This window comes from Lactuca serriola, chromosome 3 (genome assembly GCF_051521515.1).
Source record: "Lactuca serriola cultivar US96UC23 chromosome 3, Lser_US96UC23_V15, whole genome shotgun sequence".
In the NCBI taxonomy this organism is placed as follows: Eukaryota; Viridiplantae; Streptophyta; class Magnoliopsida; order Asterales; family Asteraceae; genus Lactuca; species Lactuca serriola.
Genome location: NC_136410.1, coordinates 72,924,761 through 72,945,248, shown reverse-complemented (window position 1 = coordinate 72,945,248; position 20,488 = coordinate 72,924,761). Strand labels below are relative to the sequence as shown.

General features: G+C 36.2%; 1 protein-coding gene across 1 annotated transcript; it reads left to right on the top strand.

Moving 5' to 3' along the window:
- The first annotated feature begins 689 nt into the window (after positions 1 to 689).
- Positions 690 to 3,708, top strand: LOC145092612 (uncharacterized). Its single transcript, XM_079030569.1, has 2 exons — positions 690 to 1,165; positions 2,425 to 3,708. The coding sequence occupies exon 2, from the start codon at positions 2,438 to 2,440 to the stop codon at positions 3,545 to 3,547; it is 1,110 nt and encodes a 369-aa protein (XP_078886695.1). The 5' UTR covers positions 690 to 1,165; positions 2,425 to 2,437; the 3' UTR covers positions 3,548 to 3,708.
- Positions 3,709 to 20,488: the final 16,780 nt, after the last annotated feature.

The window sequence follows — 20,488 nt, the reverse complement described above, 5'->3', positions numbered from 1 at the left end:
TTTGAAAGCCGTCAAATGCAAACTAGAAAAGCACGAGAATGCATGCATTGAAAATCAACATGTGTTTATACATTTCACATTTAATACTTTCAGTTTTTTCACACCAAAGGTGGTGGAGTTCCTCAACAAAGTCTAACGAGTCATGCATATTAATGTTATATATCTTAGATCCATATATATTGTTTTTTAAAAAAAATATTGTTTTGTCATTTAGAAAGAGTTAGCGGCACAATTTGTTATCCATTTGTCTTATGTCGATATGTATTGATTTTTTAAATTAACAAGATTACAAGAATCAAATGATACTTAAGAAAATTTATCCTAATAAATAAAAGTCATTTCTTCCGATTGTGACATAATGGTCAAAAATACTATTCCAAAAGTTTTGATCATTTTTAGAAAACTTATTTTTAAATTATTTTTTTATATTAAATAAAAATACAGTTAGATTAATAATATCTTATATTAAATCACTCCATTCCATTTCCACATAGGAATAGATTTGTGGTTGTGTATTTAATAAAAAGATAAAAAGTCAAAAGCAAAGATCCACATCAACAATCGAGTGGATGGTGAATGCTTTGCATCCCACATCGGTCCTCTAAACTTTATCGTTAACTAATAAGGGCCATATATGTAAAAAGACATTGCATAAGGGCACGTTTTATAAACAAGCGGGTTTTCAAAGGAAAGGCTACTGGACACGTGTAACCGGCTTAATTTGGCCAAACCGGTAACATATCCGAACCGTTCTCCTAGCTTTCGATAAACAAGAACCGTATCCATTCTTGATTCTCCCCTCTTTTCATCGTATTCTTCGAAGTCTCTCCGGATCGGGCTTCGTTTTATCTTGTTCTTCTAAATCGATAGTCAAATTTAAATTTTCAATAGTTCTAAACTACTCCTGATCTATCGATCGATCTTAATTTTTCTCTATTTCGTTTCTTTTATCTAATTTTAGGGTTAGGGTTTGTCGTTCAATTTTCCGATTTAAACCTTTTCCCTTTCGATCGGTGATATTCTCTTGGTCGATTTTTGATCCTCGCAAATAACCCTATGTTCGTTGATCGTAAATTGTAGATTGTTTAGCATAATTTACATTTAGGGTTTTGAAGCGCGCGTGTTGGAAAAATTCGTTTTCTTTGTAAATTGATTGAGGGATTTGGTAAGCATGCTCGTTAATTACGATTTATTATTCGTATTGATTGAAAATTTGTTGATTTATGCATATATTACTGTTTAGGGTTAGGGTTCCAAGAAAAAAATTGGGGATAATTTTACCTGCTTAAATTAGGCGTCCTAGTACCTGAGATACGTCCAGATTGATAAGTTTAGGATGTTTTCTGTTTAAAATGTAAGGTTTTGGATATATGGAATGCAAGTTTGTGTAATTCTTAATTTTAATGTTAATTATCCCATTTCTAAACTACATTCAAAATCTTTGAAAGGAATTTTAATGCCCTAATAACATGTTTTCATATGTCAAAAATTTGTTTATCTCGAGCATACCACCATGTCATGCACACTAATGTAGTAGTGTGTTCATAGTTATAGCCGAGAAGTTTGTCTTTTATTTCCTTAAATTGTGCATAAGAAGCTGTGATGGTGTTACTGAGTTAAAGAGACATTTTAATCATCCATCTTATAAATAATCTGTTTGTTTTATGTATCTTTATAATCCAAAAGTTATTATTTGTTAAGGCTTTTATTGACATTATTCGAAACATAAATGTGATTGACACTGCTTTTGCTTCATGTTGGACTAAAACTTTAGAACCAACCTTAACTTATATGGCCACTTTAATGACATCAATTTATCATTATGATTTCACATCTTTACAAATCTTGTTGTTTTACCTTTCTAAATACGTTCCATTACACGATTTGTTGTTTGTATCCGATTTGAAGTTTTTTGGTGCATTTATCTAATTTCTATTTTATTGTCTCAACCGGATGTTGTAAGGTTCACTGCAAATTGTATAAGTTTCCTAGAATGATCACAGGATTTGTCTTGATGCAGGAAAATCAATCTTCTGTTCTGATTTTTGTATATCCTTCTTGTTTATATATCTGCTTACCCTTCGCTTGTGCATACCTTTTATGTAGTGTGAAGTCACCCTCTCTCTCTCTCTCATGTTTTTTCTTTTTAGGTAACCATATGTGTATGTTTGTAATCCTTAGGGTTATAAAAACCAAGATACGATTTCCGATACTTTACTAATATATATATGTGTACATATATCTGTATATCAATGGTAATTATTTCTCCCATTCTCTCTCAACACTGACAATGATATAACTTTAGTTTCTTTTCCCCATTTTTGGCAAGGACTGATCTGTAATTCCATGCATAACTCGGTTCCATTCTTTTTTTTGCACATTCTGTCTCAACTCTGTTGCATTTACTTCTGGATTTCATTACAGATTGCGAATAGTGATGGGAACCAAACGAGCCTTTAATGAAGATCTTCAGGAGTTCATTGAGCACCCGAAGCATCTTGACTATGGAAATAAGTCAGCTTCATTTACTGATGATGGACGTAAGCATTTCCGTTCAGATGAAAGTCCGGAAAGTGAAAATGTTACTGTCCCTTTCATGGTTCCCAAAGAGTTCGAGACAACTGCACCTTTACCGTTGGTGACCGGAATCGGAACTGATGAATCCGATTCCGGATCTGTGCCTGTTTACTGCCCTAATCTTTTCTCTGAATTCTTGGAAAACAACTTCCCAAGGCGACCACTGTTTTGTTACGAAGATATCTACTCATCTCTAATGAATCGCCCTCCCAGGAAATCGATTCCAATCGGACCAGATCATCAAGCTGATGTCCCGGAATTCAGCCCTGAGCTGGCGAGAACTTATAAAAACAATAGTGGAATTGAACGTTTCTTGGGAGTTTCTGTCGTTGGAATCGGTGATTCTGACGGAATTAGCCATTCCGACGGAATCAACAATTCCAATGGAATCAGACATTCCGGTTCTGGCTTTTCAAATTGTGAGTGCTTGGATGGTGGTTCGATTAGATGTGTGCAGCAACATGTGAAGGAAGCGAGACTGAAACTGATGGAATCGCTTGGGCGTGAGAAGTTTGTTGATTTGGGAATGGTGGAAATGGGAGAAGAAGTTGCTTACAAATGGAGTGATGAAGAAGAGAGACGTTTTCATGAGGTGGTGTATTTGAACACCGGATCTGTTGGGAAAAGCTTATGGAAACAACTCTCGATTACGTTTCCTTATAAAACAATGAAGGAACTTGTGAGTTATTATTTCAATGTTTTTATACTTCGAAGACGTGCAATTCAAAACAGATCAAGATTTTTGGATATTGATAGTGATGATGATGAGTGGCGGGGAGGCTATGGTAGGGGTTTTGGTGGTGGAGAAGATGATGATTTTGTAGTTGGTGGAGGTTTTGGTTTCGATGGAGATGATGAATCTGGTTCTGAAGATGGTGGTGATGGCGGCAGTTATGGTGGTGGTGGTGGTGGTGATGTGGTTGTTGGTTTTGAAGAGGGCCAACCGGAAGTTGGGGCAAAATCGTCTTGACAGTAGGTGGTTCTTGTTCTTGGCTTTGTTAGATGACTTGTTTTAGTTCGTTCGTTTTGTATATTAAGTTTTGTTGGAATGGGTCTTGATTTTCGTGTTAGAAACTTAGAATCTTTGATGAGTTGCATATACAGATTGGAATTTTGATTTTCTTGTTAGAATCTTTTTTCGTTGACTCACTATTGTGTTTTAACTATTTGGTTATCCAAAACTGGTATATAATTTAAATTGACGTAATATATACTTTTAAATTACACAATTTTTATTTTGTATTTCTTTTGAAACTGATTAAACCTAAGTCATTGCTTGATTGAAACTAAAAGTACAACTAATTTTTGTCGACATATTTTTTTTTCATACATGGTGTTTTGCAAAACATTCTATTACATTATATTTTTTACTTGTGTTTACCGCTTTGCTCATCTTCTAGCCTAATTTATTGATTCATGTAAATGAAGGACAACCAAGGGGGTGTCAACAAGTTCCACGTCCAAGAATTTATTATTATTATTCAAGAATTTATTATTATTATTATTATTATTATTGTTATTGTTATTGTTATTGTTATTTAGGCTAAGGATCGATCTATACTTTCATTAGGCCTCATAACAATCGTAAGCTTAATGTTAATAGGAACTTAAAAACTACCGATAGCAACAAAGTTTCCGAATGAAATGATCCGGCTCTTAACTTCGGTCGTCTTCTCTCTATACAAAGATGTTCAGTTTTTTTTTTTTTTTTGAGAAAATACACACATAAAAAGCAATATATTACTCTGCCAAATTAATTGTCTCTCAAAGCATCAAACAAAGCAAAGTATTCTATATGTTTGATGTTCATTTTTAAGCATGAAATCAAGATTTCATTGTTCTTGATTATCTACAAATTGGTTTCTTGATACCCTATGCAATACTGATGAAAGCACACATTTAGGAAATTGTTTCTAGGGCCGGAAGGAATCGTGCGGTTTAGCAAATTGTACCCAGGAACACCACACCCTAGGTGTGGGGTAGGTGAAAGGTAGGAGGGGGTATCACCCCCCTCCTCTCTTTCTCTCTCTTGGTGCAAACATTTTCGATATATATATATATATATATATATATATATATATATATATATATATATATATATATATATATATATATATATATATATATATATATATATAGAGAGAGAGAGAGAGAGAGAGAGAAAGAGGTTCAAATGTTTCTAGTAATTATTGATGGGTTTTAGCCATAAGAACTTTCCTATGTGCGCATGCAAAACCCTAATGCTTGGATCTAGGCTTTCTAATAAACATGCATTGAATCCAAGTCTTCTAATTACTAATTAGGTTAAATAAGAACATTGAAACAGATCTAGAATCATACCTTTGAGTACCTTGTTGATCTTGAGGTCTTGGAGCTTCTAGAGTCACAAATGTCACTCCTCTAATGGCTTACAAACACCAAAGCAAAGAGAATGATTTGGGAGAGAGGAGAGGGGAGGAATTTCGATCAGAGGTTCCTTACTTTAGGTCAAGTGTCGAATTCCATCAGCCATAGGGTCTATTTATACTTGTAGACTCCTTAAGGGTTATAACCTAAACCCTAATTGGATAATCTTCTCTCAAGGCTATCCAAATCCATCCCTAGATAAGCATATGGACGATTTTAGTTATCCTAAACCTCTTAGAATTCGTCCATACCATATCCAAATGGATTTACAGTCTAAAGCTTAACTATCAAACAATTGACAGTTTATACCCCTTTATTTAATTAATCTCTATAAGTCACCAAATTAATTCTAATTAATTCTATGACTTATATTAATCAAATAACAAATATATTATTCATTATATTATTCTCATAATATATTAATAATATTTATTCTCTCTTAATAAATCATCCTATCAAGTTGCTATAGTGAAGGCAACCCAAAAGGACCATGCACAACCGGATATAGTTACAGCCTTAGACACTATTCCAACAGTCTCCCACTTGGATAAGTCTAGTAACTATACAAGTACAATTCGGTTTACAATCGTAGCTCTCAAAGACGCTGTCAACTCTAATCTAATCAATCTTGTCCTTCAGATAAGGGAACGTACAGTCCTCTGTTAGATATCATGCTGACAATCCTATGGAATGGTTAGTCAAGCATTTAGGTTTCTCGATCTCTGATTTATTTGACATAGAACTTAATCGAACACATCAATTCAGTTCTGACCGGGCCCGGCACATAAGTCAAATCAAATCATCGAGCGGCCGAGATATCGCTTTTACCTTCTTAGATAAAAGTTACAGATAAACTTCGACTTATATGCATTTACTTATTCATTAACCAACTATACACAACAATACGTTTTATAACACCAAGTTACTGATGCGTTTTCGTATTATCAATGTACAATCAATTAACAAATAATAAACCATATATCTAGGTTTTAAGACTATATGATATTATCGTCTTGCGATCACCTTTTATATCGTATTCCATAAGGTGAATCCAGCAAGCGCGGGTTTATTCCAATGCTCAAAACTAGTTCATAAGCACTCATGAACGTTGCAACAATCCTTTGCTATGTCTAACACCATTTAGACATTCTACACACCAATTCATGACAACCTTCATTCATATCTACTCCCAACATATGAACGATTGTGGACCATTTGAATAATTCGATTATTCCTAATAAACTCAATTATTTTGGAAGTCAAAACATGCAAAGTGAAACAATAGCTAAACAATTAACATAAGATAGTAACATTACTCATAAATAAAACTCCTTTATTTAATCATCAAATGTCAATTACATTTATCTATTACACGTTTCTAATACTATTTAATCTATTCTAATATCATCCTTCAGCCCAATACTCCTAGCATGCTGTAAGTGCTTAACCCTACTCAGTCCCTTCGTAAGCGGATCTGCTGGGTTATCTTCTGATGATATCCTCTTCACTACGAGTTGTCCTTCTTCTACACGATGTCTGATGAAGTGATATTTTCTGTCGATATGTCTTGATCTACCATGATCCCTCGGTTCCTTGGTTAAGGCAACCGCTCCTTCGTTATCACAGAAAATTTCCATGGGCTCCTTTATGGCAGGTACGACTCCAAGATCACCGATGAAGTTCTTTAGCCATATTGCCTCCTTCGACGCTTCGCTCGCTGCAATGTACTCTGATTCGCACGTTGAATCAGCTACGGTTTCCTGCTTGGAACTTTTCCATGTCACTGCTCCTCCATTTAGGGTAAAGACCCAGCCCGACTGCGAACGGTAGTTGTCCCTGTCGGTCTGAAAACTGGCGTCACTATACCCTCGCACCTTCAAGTCATCACTCCCTCCGAGGACTAAGAACCATTCCTTCGTCCTCCGAAGGTACTTAAGGATATTCTTCACCGCAATCCAATGGGCTTTGCCAGGATTCCCTTGATATCTGCTAACCATGCTCAAAGCGAAGGCTACATCAGGGCGAGTACAAGTCATAGCGTACATGATTGAGCCAACTGCGGAAGCGTATGGAACTTGGCTCATTTCTGCTATCTCAGCTTCGGTACTCGGACTTTGAGTCTTACTCAATTTGGCATTACTTTGTATTGGTAGTTCTCCCTTCTTTGAGTTTTCCATACTAAAACGTTTTAGTACCTTTTCTAAGTAAGTATTCTGACTAAGTCCAATTAGTCTCTTACTTCTTTCTCTTACTATCCTTATTCCCAAAATGTAAGAAGCCTCTTCGAGGTCCTTCATAGCGAAGCACTTCCCGAGCCATGATTTTACCTCCTGCAGGGTCGGGATGTCGTTTCCTATGAGTAATATGTCATCGACATATAGAACGAGGAAGCTTATTATACTCCCACTGGCTTTGACATATACACAAGATTCGTCTTCGCTTCGTACAAAACCAAACTCTTTGACTTTCTCATCGAAACAAAGATTCCATCTGCGAGATGCTTGCTTAAGTCCATAGATGGACTTCTCAAGCTTACACACTCTATTCGGATGCTTCGGATCCACAAACCCCTCTGGCTGAGCCATGTAAACATCCTCAGCCAACTTTCCGTTAAGGAAAGCGGTCTTGACATCCATTTGCCAAATCTCATAATCATGAAATGCGGCAATTGCTAACATCACTCTAATAGATTTAATCTTCGCAACTGGTGAGAAGGTCTCATCGTAGTCAACTCCGGGAGTTTGAGTAAAGCCCTTCGCGACCAATCGCGCTTTATATGTGTGTACATTCCCATCCACGTCGGTCTTCTTCTTGAAGATCCATTTGCACCCAACGGTCTTACGTCCGGGCACGTAATCAACCAAATTCCAAACTTGGTTATCATACATGGATTGGATCTCGCTATCCATTGCCTCTTTCCATTTTACAGACTCCGGGCCTGCCATGGCTTCCTTATAGCTATTAGGTTCATCAAGATTTACTAGTGTACCATCACTAATATACGTGTCCCCTTCGGTAGTAATATGAAAACCATAAAACTGGGGGTGAACTCTAATTCTATCGGAACGTCTAAGAGGTAAGGATTCGTCAATTGGTTCAACCGGAGTTTCCTCCTCGGGTTGAGTGCCAGCGGTAGAGATTCCTTCATCTATCGATTCTTGTATCTCTTCAAGTTCGATTTGCCTCCCACTGTCTCCTTGGCTTATGAGTTCTCGCTCTCGGAAAACTCCTCTCCTTGCAACGAAGACAACATTGTCCTTCGGTCTATAGAAGAGATATCCAAAGGATGTCTGCGGGTAGCCGATGAAAATACATCGCTCACTTCGAGGTTCAAGCTTGTCGTGAGTATCTCGTCTTACGAAAGCCTCGCACCCCCAAACCTTGATATGTGCCAACGAGGGAGCTTTCCCTGTCCACATCTCATGAGGTGTTTTGGCAACCTTCTTAGTAGGGACTCGGTTAAGGATATGGGCGGCAGTCTCTAAGGCATACCCCCAAAAAGAGATTGGTAGTGAAGCACGACTCATCATAGAGCGAACCATATCCAATAAGGTTCGATTACGCCTTTCTGCCACACCATTCAACTGCGGTGTCCTAGGAGGCGTCAATTGCGAAACTATTCCACACTCCTTGAGATAATCGTGGAATTCAAGACTTAGGTACTCTCCTCCTCGATCGGATCGAAGCATCTTGATTTTCCTGCCCAATTGATTCTCCACTTCATTCTTGAACTCTTTGAACTTTTCAAAGGTGTCTGACTTTTGCTTGATTAAGTAGATATACCCATATCTACTATAGTCATCGGTAAAAGTCACATAGAAGCGGTTCCCATCCTTCGTGGTTGATCTAAACGGTCCACATACATCGGTATGTATTAGGTCCAACAGACCCTCGCCCCTCTCACAAGTGCTCGTGAAGGGCGACTTAGTCATCTTTCCAAGCAAACAAGACTCGCATGTGTCATCTTCCCTAAGGTCGAATGACTCCAACACTCCATTCTTTTGGAGTTGGGCTATGCGTTTCTTGTTGACATGTCCAAGACGACAATGCCACAAGGATGCTTTATCCATACTAGCGGAAGAATCAATATTTAAAACATCATTTCCTAAGTTATCAACAATCATAACGGTTTCATATATTCCATTACATGGTATAGCTTCAAAGTAAAAGACACCATTTAGATAAGCCGAAATAGAACCATTCTCATTATTAAAAGAAAATCTAAATCCTTGTCTATATAAACCATGAAATGAAATGATGTTTCTTGCCATTTCTGGCGAATAGCAACAATTGTTCAAATCTAAAACTAAACTATTCCTAAGCACTAAGGAATACACTCCAATCTTGGTCACAGGCGACGATCTTCTGTTCCCCATGATTAGATTGATCCTTCCTTGCTCCACATCCCTACTTCTTCTTAGTCCCTGCACATTAGAACAAATGTGATAACCACAACCGGTATCAAGAACCCAAGAAATAGCATGATTAGAATCGTTAGATTTGATTGTATATATACCCGCGAAAGATGGCTTGATCTCTCCTTCTTTGATTGCTTGCAGGTAATCTGGGCAGCTTCTCTTCCAATGTCCTATCTTGTGGCAGTGGTGGCACTCTGCCTCCTTTGGGTTAGAGCAGGGCTTAGCAGGATCAACTTTGGTCCCACTAGAAGAGGCACCATCTCGGGCTTTCACCTTGCGATAGTTCTTCGATGAAGCTTTCCTCTTCTTTCCTTTCCCTTGTCCAATAGCCAAGACAGGAGCAGCGGGCGGATTGGGAGTGGGTGCAACAGACTTGTCCTTGAAGTTGCTCTCAGCAACCCTCAAGAGACCTTGGAGCTTGCTTAGGGTGACCTCTTCTTTGTTCATGTGGTAGGTCATCCTAAATTGGTTGTACATCGGAGGTAAAGAGTGAAGCACCATGTCGATTGCCAAGTCCTCACCGAAGTCAACATTTAACTTGCGAAGGCGGTCGACATACCTTTGCATCTTTTGCAAGTGCACGGTAAGAGATTCTCCATGACCCATCTTCGCGGAAATCATGTTAGTGAAAATCTCGTACCTCTCTTGTCTCGCGTTTTGGTGGTACCTCTCCAATAAGTCTTGGTGCATCTCGTACGGGTACATGTCCTCGTAGGACTTTTGGAATTCGGAGTTCATGGTGGCGATCATGATGCAATGTACCTTCGTTGCATCTCGCTCATGAGTTTCAAAGGCGGTGATTTCGGCCGGAGTAGCGATTTCGGTGTTGATTTTCTCGAGCTTCTCATCAAGGACATACTCTTTGTCTTCATAGCGAGCAATGGTGCGAATGTATCTTATCCATTCGCTAAAGTTCGTTCCATCGAAGGTGACCTTTTGGCAAAGGCTCATCAATGTGAAAGAACTAGCAGCAACGTTGTTTGCGTTCGACATCTACAATTAGAAAAGGACAAAGATAGATTAGAATAAGAATCCCTAATTATCACCCAATAAGAAAATTAGGGCTAGGATCCAACAATAACATTTACATACTAGAAAAGGGATGCCGTAATCTAACATGCAAATAAATTGAAGGTAAGTGAATGACGATTCACTAATTCTCCATCACGAAACTTAAACTATTAGTCCTAAGTGTTTTTGAGAATTCCTAGGTTCGGATGAGATTCATTGAAACTATTCAATGGCATGTTTAAATCTCGATATGCCCCTCTTGTTTGTGACTGGGATGCCGAGGATCACAAAGCGGGTGTGAATTACCATGCAAATTCACATGGCGCCTTCATTGTAACAATCACCTATTCAATGTGCCGGTAAACCACACACGCTCCATTGAACTATGATAAACAACAAATCACCCTTTGCCACCTTCGCTTAGAACCAATTAGCGTGCCGGTAAACCACACGCGCTCCACTAACATCTTAGCAAGGTGCAAAGTGTAATTTCATGGGATTGCATCAATTCACTTTTCCTAAAGTAACTAGGATTGGGAAATTTTAAAAAATGTGTAGTTACTTTATATTTCTTATTATACTTTTAATGAGAGGATGAGGTTGCCCTATCCTACCCGTTCGGCTAACGACCCTCCACCAATCAAGCAAGCGGTAGGTGTGAGTGTACACCCATTAAGCGCCATTTTATAGGCCGCAACCTTATACCCACCTTATAGATCGGCTTCGTGAATGAGGCCTACTAACGGCAAGACTAGCATTTAGTTATACATATATATATATATATATATATATATATATATATATATATATATATATATTATTCTAGTAATATCATATTAGTATAGGGTTGTATTTTAAACTTTTAAAATCTAGGGTTTGAAATTTAAGTTGTCTAAATTAAAACTTTTAATCACAAAAGTAAATTTCAAGACAAGAGGGTAGGTTTTAAACATTTAAAACATGGAGGATCAAATAACAAATAATTCCAATTAACAATTAATATCCTAATTATCTATATTTGATTTATTCAAGATTTCTTTTTAAGATAATTACCAAAATAATCAAAATAATTAATTAATTATCATATAAGGAAATCAAATATTTAATTAGTTGATAATTACCTTTAACTAGATCAAGATAATAGTTATATTTATCAGAAAAACGAATTAATATTGATCTAATTAGTTTATGGTAAGTTAAGATAGGATAAACACAAAGAAATCCCGAATCTGGCCATTCCTGACGCCTGGACTCGCCGAGTGCACAAAGGGACTCGCCGAGTCAGGCCTACTCGCCGAGTCCACTTTGAGACTCGCCGAGTCCATGACTCAGAAACCAAAAATCGAATTTTGCAGGTTTGTTTCAGTTAATCAAGCAACAATTTACAGAAAACCAAGCTAGGCTCTGTACCACTGATGGGTTTTAGCCATAAGAACTTTCCTATGTGCGCATGCAAAACCCTAATGCTTGGATCTAGGCTTTCTAATAAACATGCATTGAATCCAAGTCTTCTAATTACTAATTAGGTTAAATAAGAACATTGAAACAGATCTAGAATCATACCTTTGAGTACCTTATTGATCTTGAGGTCTTGGAGCTTCTAGAGTCACAAATGTCACTCCTCTAATGACTTACAAACACCAAAGCAAAGAGAATGATTTGGGAGAGAGGAGAGGGGAGGAATTTCGATAAGAGGTTCCTTACTTTAGGTCAAGTGTCGAATTCCATCAGCCATAGGGTCTATTTATACTTGTAGACTCCTTAAGGGTTACAACCTAAACCCTAATTGGATAATCTTCTCTCAAGGCTATCCAAATCCATCCCTAGATAAGCATATGGACGATTTTAGTTATCCTAAACCTCTTAGAATTCGTCAATACCATATCCAAATGGATTTACAGTCTAAAGCTTAACTATCAAACAATTGACAGTTTCTACCCCTTTATTTAATTAATCTCTATAAGTCACCAAATTAATTCTAATTAATTCTATGACTTATATTAATCAAATAACAAATATATTATTCATTATATTATTCTCATAATATATTAATAATATTTATTCTCTCTTAATAAATCATCCTATCAAGTTGCTATAGTTAAGGCAACCCAAAAGGACCATGCACAACCGGATATAGTTACAGCCTTAGACACTATTCCAACAATTATTGTGTGCATGAATGCACCAATAGGAATTTAAGAATAATTAAATAATTAAAAATTGTAATAAGGGTAATTATGTAACTTTAGCATAATAATTAAAATAAAATCCCTTAATTCATGGAAATTACCATAAAAATTTCTTTGACCAACTATTAAACCCTAGCTTCTTATATCATATGTATTCTACTTATGCCTCCTCCATATTGCCTCTTCCATCGGCAACCACAAAATCGTATCCTCCCCCTTCCATTGACCTTCGGTCGCATCAGTTGAGTTTTGATGAACATGTCGACCATAACCTTGCTACAACCAACAAATGTTACAAGACTGAGGGAGTGAATGATAATCAAAATACCAGCACTAGTAGCAACGAATTCAAACGAATTCTATTTCTCAAGACGCCAAAAGGTTAGTTATATTTCCTTTATTTCTTATTCAACTTAATCGATTTCTTCTACCTTAATTTCTGATTCGTTGGAAGTTTCGTCTTTGAAGGATCGAGACTTATTCACTTTGAGTCAAAATTGATTTATGATTCTGATTGAGTATGTATCGATTGATTGGTTTTGAAATTGATTTCTGATTTTGCACCTTGAATCTAATTGCTATCTGAAATTGCACATGATGTTTACCTTGTTGTTGAATCTGATGTTGATCTTGACATGTTAATTTGATATGTGTAACTTCTACCCACCAGGTGTTCGACATAATGCCAACATTGCATCATTCTTCCTTAAACATTCTACATATTCTTATGTGATAATGATTTCTTTTGATTTATTCTAGATATTGTAAGTTATGTATACCTTAAATATTTTAAGCATTATGGTTTACGTTTATTTATTCTATGCATGGTGGTTGGATAAAATGTTCACTTCAAATTATTCTACTTATTCTAATGTATGTTGTATACTAGTTATTCTAACTACTTTTACTTATGTTTTATGTTCTGTGTTGAATATTCTATATATTCTAATCAAGCTTCAATTGCTACAGATGATGAAAGATACACTATTACCTTTTTATAATATTTCCATTCTGAAAGAATAGTTTATTATATAAGAATATTATTGCTTTATTCTGATATAATTTGTAATTAATTAATTATATGTTTAATGTGCAATTGTTACAAGTGTATCACTACAAAGTATTTGGCAATGAATTTGTGATAGAAATGGCTTGAAGACCTGATGGGAAAGGCTCCTTGTATAAAATCATTCTCATGCAATACAATTCTGACAGAATGTCAATGTCACAAAATGTCAATCTCATAGAATGCTAGCATATTTTGAATTGGCTTAGAGGTCAAACATACACAAGACATCTAGAATGTTGTTATTTTTTAAGAATTATACTTGTTATTCTTTCAGAATGTTTGTTATAATTCAATGAATCACAATCGTACAATGTAATTATTTGGTATATTATTAGTTCAAGAATCGATTTTGTGTATTCTTGTAAGTCCCTAATTTGCCTGTGTATCAATCAGATCCGTTTGATGGTGCGGAATCCCAATCAAACGGATGATGCCAGATCACAATAAGAAGAGAAGTAGAAGAAGAATATTAAGAATCTTGATTGTATTGATGATATGAATGAAATTCCTTACAATAGATTCTCTCATACAATATGCTCTCTCTTCCTCTCTCTCTTGGTCGTACAATCTCTAGGGTTCATCAATCTATACTCCTCACCCTAACACCTATATTTATACTTGGAGAATATGGGCTTGGTGGACATGGGCTGTAAATGGGTTTACGGCCGTAAGGTGTTTACGGCCGTAAACTCAACCGTAAACATGACCGTAAACTCCAAAAATATTACAGAAAAATACAATTGCCCAGAAAAGCAAAGTATAAACCATATTTTGACCCAACAATCTCCCCCTTGGTTTATAGCTTTCTTTTCTTAATAGACCCAACAAGCTCCCCCTAAAAAGTAGTTGGCTCTTCTTGTTGATCTTCATTGGGAGATTGGATTCAACATTTATCTTCAAATTCTTCACAACTTCAAGATGAACTTGATGAATCTTCAATGAATGACTTCATCTTGAGCACTTGAACTTTTCTTCAAGATTTGACTCTGAACACACATTGGGTGAGGAGGCTTCACGTACTGATTCTTGAAAGATAACACTTTCAGCTTGAGAATCTTCAGAAAGAACATCAGAGAGAACAAATATTCTGGATCACTTCAGCAGGTACAACGATAGCAGCAGACTGATTGAGGAGGCTTCAATGCAATCCGTCACATAATCTTTAATTTTTGCTTCACCTTGCTTCTAGGGTTGAAGGATTGAATGTTGAAAGAATAATCTTCATTTCTTGCTCCTTCAAATGTGAATTCTTCGATGCTCATGGACGAAGCCTTTGGCTCAGAAATCTTCAACACAAACTCCATGAGTTTCATCTTCACCTGAAATCACTTTTCAAAACAAAACAAAACTAAAAGAAAACTTAGCACACAAATTAAAACAGAAACAAAAATATTTTTGGATTTGTTTTTGTTTTTCTGAACAAGAAATAACACTATTTTTATTTTTATTTTATTTTATTTATTATTATTTTTTAATTTTTTTAATTTATATATATATATATATATATATATATATTAATTCTCCCCTAATATTTAAATTAGAAGAAAACTATGAACAAACTTAACAAAAATAGAATGATATCTAACTTTAAGAATGATTTGGGATCAAAGTTTTAGACAATCTTTATCCGCTTGTCGGTACCTTCTATCTTCATGTCTTTGTTTGGTCGATCGCCAGTATTGTGGTCCACTTAAACACGAAAGATTTGTGACAGTTTTGGACAATTTACCAATGACATGATACATGCATATATCTAATTGTAACTATATCATCATGATTGGCCCTAATTCTTAAATAAATTTTTCTTAAGACTATTTAACTGACTACAACCAGGGATATTGTTGTCCACCTAAATTGATCAGCGAGATCTACAGACAACCTGTATGTGTTCAATTTTAAGTGTACTAGAGCGTGTTTCCCGCTTCCTGATATGCCCCAGCCATCAAGAACTTCCAGAGTACTCCTTACACTAGGTGAGCAGACAACCATTCAGAGAGAGGATAGATTCAGAATTCTATTACTTATTGTTTCAGAGGGGTTGAGAAGTAGAAGGTTGCATATGCTGTGTACCAGGTCGGATTAGAAGTCACGCAAAGGAGACAACATATGGCTAACAGATGAGAGGAATTTCATATATATAGCCTGCAGAGAAATAGAGTTGCATATGTTGTGTACCAGGTCGGATTGGAAGTCACGCAAAGGAGACAACATATGAATAACAGAAGGAAAGAAAGAAAATGATATTCTACAGACCTAATTTATCGGAATTTACCAGTCGCCCCATCCAACCGGAATTAAGGACAGAATCCGCACATCGAGGAAAAGTGAATCCACAGTTCTAGATACGGGTTATTTAATGTGACCGATAGATTCCCATGTATATCTCCCTGCTCAACCTATCCGAGCATCGTGACATCAGGTTAAACGGATCTAACTATGTCAAAGTTTGTCAAGTCCTTAAATTCATTAGGTTCAAATCTTCCTAGTCAAGTCCATTTAAAATCTTTCGTGCCTACCAGCACATCGAGTACAGAGCGTAGACGATTCAACTTAGGTACGTTACGCCGATTCAGATTGCCCGTTATCACTTGCTGGTTTCATTTCCCAAAACATCTCCCTCAAGCACATTTCGTTTACACCATATTTTTTTTTGGATTTTCTGATTTTGTAATGTTTTTGGATTTTTTTTTTTAAATTTTAAAATTTTTGTTTTGTTTTTATTTCTCCCCCAAAATTTGTGCATAGGAGAGAATCGAAAATAAATGCGCAAATTTAAACTATCCTAAAACAAAAATTAGTCTTTAAAGCGAATCAGCTTAAGAAAAATTCAGGAGTATTGAGAAGAAAACGCAAACCATAATTCACCGATTGAATCTGCATTCAGAAGGTCTGAGAACAACAAGCATAATCTCAGAACAGATCCAAAAATTCTTCATATCATTAAGCACTAACCCCATGTGATCCCTACTTTTCTTCCCTTCCCGCAAAGGACACATACTCTCAAATAATGTTCTGAGTGTTGTACAGTTGAGAGATGTCCCCAATCATATGCCAGGAGCAGCCACTACCAACAAACCGAAGTCTGATGATATGCCTCCATAGCTGCTCCGACACAGAGCGGGATCAGTTGGTCTTTGGAACCCAATCCATTTTGAAACTGGGTCGACCTTTGTCATCAACACACAATACTTTCTCCCATGACATGTCCTGCTTATCACAAACAGAAGACAATGAAATATTAGAGTCATTAGAAGATTTGAGAGTTTTCACCTTTGGTACCCATCTATATACGGGTTTAACCCATTTCTTCTTCGATCCGATGGGTGCCTCGGCACTTGATTTGGAACTTGAAGTCGGCTGCCGAGATGAATTTGATGTTGGATTAGTGTCTAAGTCCATAACTATTTTGGTATGTACTTGACCCGATGGTGCATGGTCCTTTTGGGTTGCCTTCACCAAAGCAACTTGATAGGATGAATTATGGAGAGAAATGATTAAATATGATTTATTAATATATTATGAGAATAATATATTAAAGGAGAAATCATATTGTTTAATTAATATTAGTTAATAATTAATTGGTAATTAGTTTTGTGACTAAAAGAGATTAATTAAACTTAAGGGACTAGAATTGTAATTATAAGATAATTGCAATTTGGGCCATGGATTGCCTTATATTAAGGAGTGGACGAATTCTATGGGGGAAGCCCATAAGAAATCATCCAAGGCCTTAAGGAAAGGGATCTATGGGTTGCTTAGGGCTTAAGCATCCAAATTAAGGTTTCCTTGTTAGATAACCCTAATAGCCTAACTATATATACATCCCTTATGACCCAAAAACGTGGCTAAGAAATCTTCTAGGGTTTCACACGTTTTAGGGCAGCCTCCTTCCTCTCTCCTCTTCATCCTCTTACTATTGGTGTTTGTGAACCATTAGAGGAGTGACATTTGTGACTCTAAGCTTTCTAAAGTCAATACAAGAAGGAATTGGGATTGTTATTGCTATATAACAATCAAGGTATGATCTAAACCCTAATTATATGTTATATTGATTGTCATATTCTAGATATAGGGTTTATAGTCTTGGATAACTTGCATGTACAATAGAGAAACTTAGATCCAAGCATTAGGGTTTGTATGAGCACATAGGATGTTCTTAGGACCAAAACCCATCAGTGGTATCAGAGGCTTGATTGGTTTCTATTGTATTGATTCTTTGTATGTTAAAAAAAATTCGATTTTGTGTTTCTGGGGGCTGAACTCGCCGAGTTTTTTTAGATGAACTCGTCGAGTTCATGCTAACTCGACGAGTCGGCTGGTCAGTAAGAGGGAAAACCGGGATTTCTTGCTGTTTTTGCTTTAGGATAATTGTCTTATCATATTAGATCAATATAAATCCGATTTTTTGATATATATGACTATATTCTTGATCTAATTGAAGATATTTATCAATTAATAAAATATTTGTTTCCTTATGTGATAATTGATTAATTATTTTGATTAAATTGGTAAATTGTTTTGCAAGAAATCATTAAATAAATCAAATATGGATAATTATGTGATTAATTGTTAATTAAGATTATTTGTTATTTGATCGTTGTGTTATTAAATGTTTCATATTTTCCCCTTTAGGTTTTATAGTTTAAATTTGACCTCAAAGGTTTTGTTGTTTTGAAATTTAAATAGTTGAAACCCTAATGTTTTGAAAAAGGTTTCAAAACTTGCCCTCAAGTTTTGGAATTTAAATTTTGATTAATTGTTTAATTTTGATGTATATTTAAATTCTAAACCCTAATGTTTTGAAATGTTTCAAAACTTGCCCTCAAGTTTTGGAATTTAAAAGTTGATTAAAAGTTTAATTAGGAATGTTAAATTCTAAAACCCTAGTATTGTTTTGAAAAAGTTCAATCACCCTTATGGTTTTCTTAATTAATTAAGGTGTATAATTAAAAGAGGTTTAATAAATCCATTAAAGTTTTGGTTTACAATTTAATTGAATTAAAGGTATAATTATTAAATTTGACCACCTAGTATTTTAAAAGTATAAAATACACCCTATACTATATATAACATTAAAAGTCTAAAATTATATATGTATGAGTAAATTCAGTCTTACCGTTAGTAGGCCTCATTCACGAAGCTGGTCTATAAGAGGTGTTTAAGGAAATTGCCTATAAAATGGTGATTGAATGGGTATCTACTTTTACCCACCGCACTCTTGACTAGTGGAGGGTCGTTAGCCGAACGGGTAGGATAGGACGAAACCTTCCATTATAAGTATAATGAATTACAAAAGTAGCTAAATGTTTTACAAATTCCCAATCTTAGTTACTTAGGCAAAAGTGAATTGATGCAATTCCATGAAATTACACTTTGTGCCCTTGCGAAGACGTTAGTGGAGCGTGTGTGGTTTACCGGCACACTAAATGGTTCTAAGCAAAGGTAGCAAAGGGCGACTCAATGTTTGTCATAGTTCGGTGGAGCGTGTGTGGTTTACCGGCACATCGAATGGGTGACTGTAACATGTGAGGGCACCATGTAAGTTTGCATGGTTATTCACACTCGCTTTGTGATCCTCGGCATCCCAGTCACAAACAAGAGGGGCATATCGAGATTTAAACATGCCATTGAAATGTTCAATGAATCTCATAGGATATAGGAGTTTTCATAGATTTAAAACTTAAATTTCTTTTTCGTTTTTCATGGTGGAAATTAGTGAATCGTCATTCACTTACCTTCAAATGTTCTGCAATTTGGGTTACGACATCCCTCTCCCGAGTTTTAGCATAAATGTTTTTCAAATTCTCAATCTTAGTTACTTAGGCAAAAGTGAATTGATGCAATTCCATGAAATTACACTTTGTGCCCTTGCGAAGACGTTAGTGGAGCGTGTGTGGTTTACCGGCACATCGAATAGGTGACTGTAACATGTGGAGGCACCATGTAGTTTGCATGGTTATTCACACCCGCTTTGTGATCCTCGACATCCCAGTCACAAACTAGAGGGGCATATCGAGATTTAAACATGCCATTGAAATGTTCAATGAATCTCATAGGATCTAGGAGTTTTCATAGATTTAAAACTTAAATTTTCTTTTCGTTTTTCATGGTGGAAATTAGTGAATCGTCATTCACTTACCTTCAAATGTTCTGCAATTTGGGTTACGGCATCCCTCTCCTGAATTGTAGAATATTGTGTTGGGTCCTAGCCTTAGTATCTCATTTGGGTGATTTACTAAGGACTCGCTCAATCAACTAACTTGAATTCGTTTTCTCCCGTTTTGTAGATGTCAAAGTTCGACAACTATGGTCTTCCCAAATCCCGTGGAACAAGCATTCCACATGAAGATGGTATTCCACGATTCGATCGAGGAACAAGAAATCATGCTTCACTTTCTCCACCTCCTCCAATTGTTCTCCCTAACCCACAAGATCGAAGAATTGAAAGGTTCAATATCACTAAAGCCCTATTGGAAATGAAACATGAAGATAGTAAACCCGTGTGTGCCCACATTCTAGAAATGAAATCACACATTGATAGGTTGATAATGTTGGGTGTGTCATTCCCGGATGAGTTGGCTGTGAATTGGGTTTTGCAGTCACTTCCTGAATCGTATAATGAGTTCAAAAGAAAGTATTATATGATGGATCATGACGACAACCTCATTGACCTAACTTACATGCTCATTGCTGCTGAATCAGAAATGATTTGGCGAAGCAATGGAGCGTATTTGTTGGGAAAGTCAACCGACCATGCTTCCGAGAACGTTCTAGGAGAACCGACCTGCATTTGCTGCCAAAAGAAAAGGTGTTGGATG